The 10,500-nt window shown below is 35.4% G+C and overlaps 1 protein-coding gene across 1 annotated transcript; it reads left to right on the top strand.

Moving 5' to 3' along the window:
* Nucleotides 1–7,207: 7,207 nt before the first annotated feature.
* Nucleotides 7,208–9,905, top strand: FOMMEDRAFT_147462 (uncharacterized protein). The gene is made up of 7 exons (XM_007267877.1): nt 7,208–8,152; nt 8,201–8,375; nt 8,423–8,504; nt 8,555–9,244; nt 9,299–9,352; nt 9,407–9,496; nt 9,576–9,905. Exons 1-7 carry the CDS (start codon nt 7,240–7,242, stop codon nt 9,708–9,710), a joined length of 2,139 nt encoding a protein of 712 aa, XP_007267939.1. The 5' UTR covers nt 7,208–7,239; the 3' UTR covers nt 9,711–9,905.
* The last annotated feature ends 595 nt before the right edge of the window (nt 9,906–10,500 follow it).

The following is a 10,500-nucleotide window of genomic DNA, read 5'->3' as shown; positions in this document are numbered from 1 at the left end:
TCTCTGTAAAGATATGCAGATTTTACATCTATCTAATGTATTTTGTAGTTCTTAGATACTGCCTAAGATAACAATAATTGTACTATTGATAGTTTTGTTACTAGAGCAAATAAGTCATCAGAATAGAAGTCTATTCCATTCTTTTGAGTGTATCCTTACACTACAAATTGTGCTTTGTATTTGTCTATTCAGCCATTAGCCAGTCTTTTGATTTTATAGACAAATTTCGTTCCAATTATATTTGTATTTGTAGGGGGGATAGTATATATCTACACATTTTGTTGTTGAAGTGACTGTATTTCATCCTTCATAGCTTTGATCCACTGTTCTTTGTCTATATGTGTTATAGTATTGTAATACATTAATGGATTGTTATAGATTTTATTGAGGAATTTGTTAAATTCTGTTAGATACATAGCTAGGTTTATATTGTCTTTGTAATTTAAACCTATAGTTTGTTTAACTGGTCTTTGCTCTTGTGTAGAGTATTGTATAACAGGTTCTTTATCTTTATTATTGTTATTAGGAAGAGTTTTATCATTGTTTGATGTATCATTGTTATGATTATTCTCTCCTTCAATCCTAGACATTGGTTTGTCTATGAATTGTATGTTGTGTTCAACAGTAACTTTATTATCATGGCACACTAAGTGACATTTACTGTCATTATTATAACCTAGCCATCATATGTATTAGCCTCTAGGTTGTAGTTTATGCGTTCGTTCGTTCTGTATAATATATACTGAATTCTTGTATATTATCTATTTGATAATGTTTGTTATACTGTTTGTAATATAGTGTTACAAAATTAATAGTAACTCTCAGTGTTCTGTTATGAATAAACGTTTGATATTGTACCATATATACTTAGAATTTCATAGGTAACTTTGCTGATAACAGACACATATGTACACCATTAAAGATAGTCTTATGTATATGTTCCACAACTCTGTTCTGCTACAGTGTATTGTGTACTGTTAATCTATGTATTGTTCCTTGACTTTCAATATACATAGTAAAGTCTTTACTTAGGAACACTGTATTGTTATCACTTTAGAGAGTTTTAACTCTTATACTATACTGTGTAAATAGTCTCATTGTATGCTTTACATATTCTATGAAAGCATTGCTTTTATACTACATAGGTAGCATAGTTACCCATTGTGTAATGTCATCTATAATGGTAAAAAGATATTTGTACTTACTGTAAGCTTGTACTAGGGCAGGTCCCCAAATATTAATGTAGAGATGATCTCCATAACATTGTGCAAGAGGTATTGTTTGTATTTTTGGTATTTCATTACATTGTATGTTTGCTTTGATACAATCTGTACACTGTGCATTTTTATTGTCTGTTATCCTTTGACTTATAATCTCAGAATACTCTTGTATGAGTTTGCACAAGTAATCAAAATTAACATGACCCATTTGTCAATGTAAATCAACAATAGTGATTGTGTTAATAGATTGTTTATTATGATGAGAAACTATCATATACAAGTTATTTTGTACATGTATTTCACTAATCTTTGTATGAGCAGGAGAATAAATAATACATTCATTGTTTGTTTTTGTTAAAACATATCCTGCTTTGTATAATAGTACTTCACTAACAAGTATGAAGTTCAGATTGGGATGATAGTATATATTTTGTAGTAAAATTGTATTCACCTTAGTATACTCATTGGCTTTGTCTCATAGTTTTATGTTAAATGTCATTACTCTACTTTTGCTAAGTGTGAATAACAATTTATTTACAATTGTAACATTTATTAGGGTCATGTAACATTTATTAGGGTCAAGTTCTGAACGTTTGTAAGACAGAACAAGTATGGAGTAGTGTGTACATTTGCACCAGAGTCCAATATATCAATACAATGTATTAGTTCAGTATTATTATAATGTATTGTATTGATACATACATTTGGATTGTAAAATTGAACTCCTTAATAACTTCTTTCATATTGTCAAATGAGTTTATAAAGTTGTCTACTTGTATGACACTATCCTCTTGTACTTTGAATGCTGAAAATACGTTGGATTCAGTAGATAGAGCAGATTTAACAGGTAAGCTGCTGGAACTTAATACTGAGGCTTCTACAATTGTAGACTCTAGCATTAGTGTTTTATTAATGTCTTTAATGAATACTGTTTTGTTATTGTCTCTAATGAATACTACTGTGTTAAGTGCAGGTTGAGACAACATAGTAGTAGTAGTAGAAGCAGTAGCTGTTTGCCTATACTTTTTCTTTCAAGCTTCTGTTGTTTTACTTGTTGGAGGATTTTGGCAGTCTTTTGACATATGCCTGTACTTATTACAGTTGTAGTATTTAACTTTATTATAAGGCTTTGTTTTGCCTTTAGCTACACTTTTACCTTTCGTTTGTAGGCTGTCTTGTTCAGTATCTTGTTTCGTTTGAGAGTACTAAGAATGATACTTAGTATATGTGTTTTGTAATTTGTGTATCAACTTAGCTAGCATCAGAATGTCTTTCTGAGTTGCTGTAACTGTTGGTAGTTAATTATAATAGGTAATCTGCCTGTCTAGCATTGTTACTACCCATCTATACTCACAAGGAGTAGTGAGGTTAATCACTAAGATGTATGTATTGTTATTAGGGGCTTTATTATGTGTAGACAACTGTCTGTAAATTTGTTCAATATTGTCTAACATCTTATCAAACTGTAATACATGCCCTTTTACTATAAACAACATAGATATGTTTACAGCATGTGTTATTGTTGTTTGAACATTGTATCATTCAGAAAGCACCTTTATGAGACTTCTAACACTTGTATGTGTTGTGAAGTTTGTATAAATTGTATTAGTTATTGTTTTCATTATACAATGATACAAAACATTGTCTGTACATATGCTAGCATTATTAGAGGAAGGGGGATTGTGCTCTAGATAGTCTGAGAGTATTATAGTAGTGAGTGCACTGTGTATGTACAAGCACCATATCTTGTATCCCTTCATACTAGCCAACTTTTCTGTTCTCTCAAAAAACTTTATAATGTTAGAGTCCTTCATTATAACATTAACAAAAGTATGTATTGTAGACAACATTATAATGGGTTTAGGGGGAGAGGGAGGTCTAGGGCTTGGTGGCTAGTAGGAGGCAAAGGTGTTCTGTAAGAGTAAGTGTGTAAGAGTATTCAATAGGTACTAAGGCTTATAACCTTTTAACTAGTATAGTAGGAGTACCCTAAGTACTCTCTCTTATTAAGACATTAAGCAAGTGTCTACCTTATATACTATATAGTAAAGTCTAATAGTCTGAGACATTCTAAGTGTAGTAACTCTACAAAAGGCAATTAGGGATTTCCTAATCTAGAGCACAATCTAATAAGTACTCTTATTAAGGTAATAATAATTCTAGACTAGACAGAGCTTCCTATCTTTCTTTTTGACAAAGAAGAAAGGGGAGGCTATAAGAGACTTTAAGGGTTGGATTCAGCTGTTCTAAAACTTTTCCTAAAGGAACTTATTAAGCACCTTCTACTCATTTCTGTTGAGTAGATAAACCTTACAATCCTTAGGTTAGAAACTCTTAGTCAACTCAATTGTATAGTCTTAAGAGTAATGTTTAGAAAGCTAGTCAAATTCCTCTTTACTAAAGACTTTGAGAAACTCTTAGACAAAATCTGGCAGACTGAGTCTATGTGTGTTCTAGAGTAGAGTTGTTCTAAGAGGGTTCTAAACTAGTTCTGTCTTAGACATTCTTCAGATTGACTCTGTTCCACCCTAACTAGAATATGTGTCTACATATCTATCCTAGTTGAAGAAGAACAACTAGTCACCTTTATTAGAACTGTAAGTAACATTAGAAGTGTCTGTATCTACTTAGAACAGTAGTGTAAGATAGTTGTAAGACTTGGAACACTGATTAAACACAAGTGTTTACTCTAACCAGTTAATAGTAGGGTTATAAGTCTTAAACCATTTGAATCTAATAAAGATGTTTGTCTTTCTAAGGTTAGTAACTCTGAACTCAATACTTTCCTTATAATTCTGAATAGTCATTTGTAGTTAGACAAACTTAGTAATTCAACTATTCTGGTTCAGGGTTCTGTCTACATTGTATACTAGGATTAGAAGTAGAATGTGTTAAGTATTAAGATAGTGTTTCTACACAAAAGCCTTATTAATACATAAACTAGTGTATTTACTGTCTATTAGAGTTATTATTTAAATCTGAGAGAATTCTAAGAAGGGAGCTAAGAGGACAAGAACTTAGAGCTAGTGTTTGAAACATTCTCTAATAAATTACTACTTGTTCTAAAAGGAATGTACAGCTTGTACAGTCTTGTTATCTGAGAGAGTAAGTATATGTACTAACATTTCCTTATTAACCTCTCTCTTTCAATAAGGACAGACTTATGTTCTTAACTGTAAACTCAGTTAAAGCTATCCCTGCTTAATACTATAGACAAACTACTGAGTAGTAAACAGGACTAGATAGTGTTCTGAACATTCTAAGTTCTTAAAACACAGAAGTAGTAAGTTAGATTGTACAGATTTAGACTTGGATAAAGTGTAAAGAAAAGAATCAAAATAACTAGAAGGAATAAGAGAACTATCTACTTTTGTTTTTAACTTTTTCCTTTTTAATAAATAATTTTCTTGATTTACTTTTTCTACTTTTTCTACTTTTCTTACTTTATTTACTTCTAATCCTACAGTGTCTATTAAATTAAAAGTAGTTATTAAAAAATCCAAGTTATAGTTCTTTAGTACTGTATTTACTGTTAGGCCTCTATAAAATCCTAAAGTACATAGTTAGAGTCTAAAAGTTCTAAGGTAACTTCTAGATTTGTAGAAAAGGCTTCTTACTACAAATCCTACTCATTACTTATTATTACTCTAATAATCTGATAGATATACTGTTACTTCTGTAAACAGTTCTTAATTTAGTACCCTAACTTTCTGTAGACAAAGTATGCTCCTTACTTTCAGACTTCTCTAATATTTATTAGAATAGATTGATTGTAAATTATAGACAGATTAATCTAAAGGCTTAGAACTGTCAGAGTCAGACACATATGTAAGTGTTTTGTACAGACTTAACACATTCAAACTGTAGCTTGGTTGAAGGAAATGGTGTAGGTCTTCTACTTAGTGTAAGTAACCAGTTCTAGTATCATTCTGAGAATCTTATTAACTAATTCTAGGTAGAGAGCTTTTTTAAGCATTCTAATAAGGACATTATCAAACCTGAGTACAAATTCTACCTTCTAGGCTAGGATATTAAACTCCTGAAAGAAGGTATTAACAGAATGTTTACCCTGTTACAAAGATACAAGCTTGCTCTGTGTATTACACTTCTTGTTTAGATTAATAAAGGAAGTATAGAGCTGTTCTATAAATTCTAAGTACAACTTATTGTTCTAAAGTCAGATTAGGCTTCTAATCTGATAGTCTTTAATCTAATTCTAGGCCTAGATAACTGTATTACCTTCCTTTATAAAGGAGAGGACAAATAAGACATAATTAAGGTCTAAGAATAAATTGGTCAAAGTAGTAGCTACATATAGTTTGACTTAGTACTAGAAGTCCTTAAAGTACTACCTATTAAAGTCTGAAGGGTAAGCTACATACACTTTCTTTCTAGAACAGGTTATAACTTTTAAAACAATTAGAACAGGTTGTAGCTAAGTTATAAGTATATAGTTAGTAAAAGCCTTTTAAATAAAGGTTTATACATATTAAGCTAAGTCTGCTTATAACTACTAATCTAGTAGGACAGTAGAGGTGGCAGTTAGCTTAGAAGGGTCTATGTTTATACTATAAAGAGATTGACACTAAACTAAAAGGGGTAATAAATAGAAGAAGGGTAGTAAAAGTTTAAAAGGGTTTAGAAAGCTTAAATTTTAAAAATGTAAAAGGGTTAGAACAAAGAGAAGAGATTGACACAATAGTAAGTACTAATACCTAAAGTGTAGGAGAGTTGTAGGGTAGTAATGAGTAGTCTTAATCTAATGTTAGTAACAGTATAGAGGGGACCTGAAGGCTTAGTAAGGAGACCTAGGTTACAACTATCTTACACAACAAAAATACAGAGTGTAAGTATTAGAACATAGTCAGAACTCACAGAACAGACAGAGAGAGAGAGTAAGGCACAAGTAGAGTATATAGAGTAAGTCTAAGAGTACAGGACTACTTAGAGTAAACAAGATTAAGACTCTAGGACTAGTCTAATCTTATATATTTATATATACTAAACTATACAAGAGTACTCAGAGAATATGAGCTACTAAGAATAATGAGCCACAAAGAATGAAAGAAAGGAAGGTCAAAGATAAAGGTACAAAGAATGAAGGGATGGATAAAGGGTAAGAGACTATAGAATGAACAAGAAATAAAGAGGTAGTTAAAAGAGTAGAATAATGAAGTAAGGAGAGGTAGTAGTAAGAGTCAGTCTGTATATAGTCTATAAACAGGAATCAACTGTACCACTCTGTCAAGACGAGACACATTTCCAGAGTAGTCGGAATATGTGTAATGCTTGTTCGCACCACCGTGGATGCTAAAGAATCCCTCAAATGCAGGGGCGAAATCTGGGTATAATGCTTGCGAATCTTTCCCTGGTTGAAAGGTGAAAGATGAGGACGTCGTCATGGTTGTTTGTGGCCTGTGCAGTGCAGGTCCTGCAGGATCCGCAGATCAAGAAGTGTGATTACTTATCTGTATCGGGTGTTTCATCATATATGTCACGTGATTCGACCCGCTTTACCAATCACATCAGGCATTTCACAATTTCTTGCCTTAAAAAATAACTTACATAATGTTAAATATAATTCATAATTTAATTTACCATTTTTGGTTGATAGAAATTGTAAACAACATTTAAAATTTTCTTTAGACAAAAACTATAAATTAATTTTGGCATATCTTTATTTGTGAAATCTTGAAATAAATGAGAATAATTATTTAAAACATAATTTGAAGTTTCTTTTAAAACAAAATTATAAATTTTCTTTCAAATTTTAAGACAAAAAATATTTAGAATTTCATTTATAATATTAAATCTTATAAAATATTAAAAGAAAATTAAAATTTTACCTAGAGAAGAAATGCTAAAAAATTTTAAATTATTTCAAAGTGGGCAGTCAGTATGTTACAGTTCTCTACTCTTACACCTTCAGTTCTAAAGGTTCTACACCCTTCTGTGTCAGAACTCAGGACTTCTGTCTCTCAGGAGTAATGAGTCGATAGACACAGGGAACGAGGTACCCATGTATGACCCACTTGCAAAGGCTTTGACCCTTATCAGTCTTGATGTCTGTCAAGGTGACAAAGTCATTGTTTTTGTGCCGAATGCTACCATTTCGCTGCGCGTTATGGACGGAGCAAGGGACAAACCAGACATAGTAGGCTTTTTGGTCGATCGCGAAGACGCGGAACAGCTGGTCGTCGATGAAAATCACAGGATACGAGTTCCCTCTGCCTACGAGATCATTGTGGCCATCGAGTGTAAAGTTAAAGAGAATCAACTACTTCAAGGACAACGTTATTGCTTCGCGGTTTCCCGACATAGGCATGGATCGCCCCTGCAATTCGGTCTTGTAATTAACACAAAGCGTTTTCGCCTAATATCTATCTCTCTGGACAACAACGCTTTTTGGAGTGATGTAAAATGGGAGGCGCAATCTTTAGAGCCGATCCGGAAGCTTTACGAATCTATCAGGCTCATCTGGGAGGAAGCTTCGACAATACGAGATAAGCGTGTTCCTGTACCACAGTATCTAATCACATTAGACAACGGAAGGAAAAGGCCTATTGCTATACACTCCGTGACATTGGGTAGAAGATTGTACTATCTCATTCCGATCTTTTCTGGAAGAGGTAACGGGCGCAAGCCTTTCGTTGCATTGGCCTTCGCGGCAGGCAACCCTGCGGATCGGCTTGTACTCAAATATTCGTGGCACTCGGACAACGATCACTCCAGAGAGTGGTACTTTCTTGAAAAGCTGAAAGATGCACCGGGTGTTGTGCTCATCGACGAGGCTCTATCTAGTGATTCCATTCAGTACGACGAGGAGAGCGGTCGACATCAGAACCTAATAGCTCTGAAAACGATAGGTCGATCTATTACTTCTGCTGAATCTGTATTGGAATTTCTCGAAGCCATCTATGATCTGCTGGAAAGTAAGTAGTGAAGCGACTTTCATTTCCAGAATTTCATTCTTTCTCCAGTACTTCAGTATCACATTCATGAGCGAGACGTTTTACATCGGGACATCAGTTTGGGGAACGTCCTCGTTCCAGTAATTAGTCCATTTCAAATACCAAAGAAAGAAGCAAATTGGGACAAGTATCAATTTATCTCGGATTATGATGACGATGACGATGTAACTGGGGAAAATAAACCGTGCGTTGCTGTACTGCTTGTGTAACTATCTCTAAACTCCTGCTCAGACGACGCGTCAAAGTCGCGCTTACTGATTTCGACCACGCACAAGACTTGACAATGGCAACTGATGACTTGAAGAATGCTACGGTAAGATTGTGCCCTGAAGGAGTGCCGTTCGTTTATATTGTCCCATTCAGGGCACACCGATGTTTATGGCAGCTGACGTTCTGGCACCTCGTACAAAGAGGGCCATGAATTCGATTCCGTTCGATGAGGATGACATGAACTTGATGCTGATAGCCATTGGTGGTAGTGGTAAGCAATACCGTAACGGGGAGGAAGCAAAATGGGATAGCTTCTACCGTGATCTTGGCCATATTCACTATGTGAGGAAAAAGAACCCAGAGGAGCTCTTCCGACATGGTGCTATGCATGATGCCGAGTCCGTCTATTACCTCTGTCTCTTATTTTTTTGCCGTATGGTGCGCGAGGGAGAGCATATCTCGGATGCTGACTTTGGCAAGAGACAGCTTGATAGAGGCTATGCATTTGAGGGCATGGCTAAGAAGACAGCTGGTGATCGGGAGACAAGACCGTTCGGTGACGGTCTGCCAATAATTGGGTTTGAACGGGAGTTCTTCAATATGCTCAGTGTTATCGAAACCTACCTTGTGGTTCCTTGGTACAATGTTAAGAATACGGGTCATGGCGAGCCGTTCGAGTTTCATTTGCATGAACTCATGCAAAGGCTTATCCTTAAGGAGATTCGCAGACTCCGGGTCTCGTCGAGCATTCCAGTGCAAGTGTATCCGATTGCTGTGAAGTCTAACATTGCAGTTTACGGTAATTTCTACACCTTCTTCTTGAGCACATCGGGATTGTCGATGGTAAGCGCACAGTATTTTGGTCCTGAATCTCATTTTGCTCATGATGATCGTTAGTTTGGGGCATCTCAGCGACCGGAAGGCAACAAGGAGTCCACTGAGAGAAGCAGCGTAAGTGATTGCTTTGCTGCAGAATGTATAGTTTTATTCTAACAAATGGCAAAGAAACGTCCCAGGCATGATATCATCTCAGATTTTATGAAGAACGTTAGATATCATAGTCTGTGTAGGTGGTCGACATTCACCGAAATAAAGGTATGCCATGTTCTCGATCCTCCAGTTCCATATTTCTGCTCCCGCTTTTGCTACACATTATTTGACACCTGTATTCTAGGCGAAACAATTGACGAAGGACCTGCCGGAAGATCTCGTGATGATTGTGGTACACAAGAGGAAAGAAATGTTATGGCTTGCCAGCGATAAAATAGGAGTAGCCAAACTTCAGGATTCATCTCACGATTCATCCTGAATCGTGTGATGACCTGCATGGTGAATTCTGACCTGTGCTACAGGGGTTTCGGGTCACAATTTGCTTCCATTGGAAGTGAACCGCAATCTGAATCGTCAATTCCGATCATAACAAACGACTGACTCACAAACTTATGTTTGCTTAGTTTACACTATTTCGCTATCTCGCTTTCGCATATTTGCACATATCGAACGGAAATGTTGTCACCCTAAGTACACTGTACTTTAAAGTTGTATAAGAGATATATCCCTGTTTAGCTATCGTAACTGGACAAAGGAGTGTCGAAATATAAATATGAATACAGAATGTCATTTGTAACGAGCTAACAATATCATCTTTCCCCGTTGCAAAGAATTGTTCCAGCATGCCTGAGTCTGATCATATCCACAACTATGAACATTACTTTATGTCTGCAGTTCACAATGAACACATCTGCGTTTCCACAATGACCTGCATTATTTCCATGTGTGGGTTATGGCACTGAAGGGGTCTTGGCAATATTATAATAATATCAACGTATCAATCAAACGGCGCGCAGCACCTGTTAACTCTGTCCTATGTGGTCGAATTTGCATCTACCAAACCTTCGTCTCTTCCTCAATTTACTGTCACCAGTGCTGATGCCACCATTTTAGCTTTGGGTCCGTCTGTGTCCAAGTGCGTTGTAGACGACGTCCACGCCGCGTTAAGTTTCAGAGATCTGGAGAATCGTATTCAATAGTAATGGTTTGCAAACATCGAGCATGTCGGCTGCGAAAAAAAAAAAAGTGAGCCATACTGCACAAGATTG

This window comes from Fomitiporia mediterranea (genome assembly GCF_000271605.1).
Source record: "Fomitiporia mediterranea MF3/22 unplaced genomic scaffold FOMMEscaffold_7, whole genome shotgun sequence".
Taxonomy (NCBI): domain Eukaryota; kingdom Fungi; phylum Basidiomycota; class Agaricomycetes; order Hymenochaetales; family Hymenochaetaceae; genus Fomitiporia; species Fomitiporia mediterranea.
Note: the sequence above shows the minus strand (reverse complement) of the source record. Positions and strands in the feature narration are given on the sequence as shown.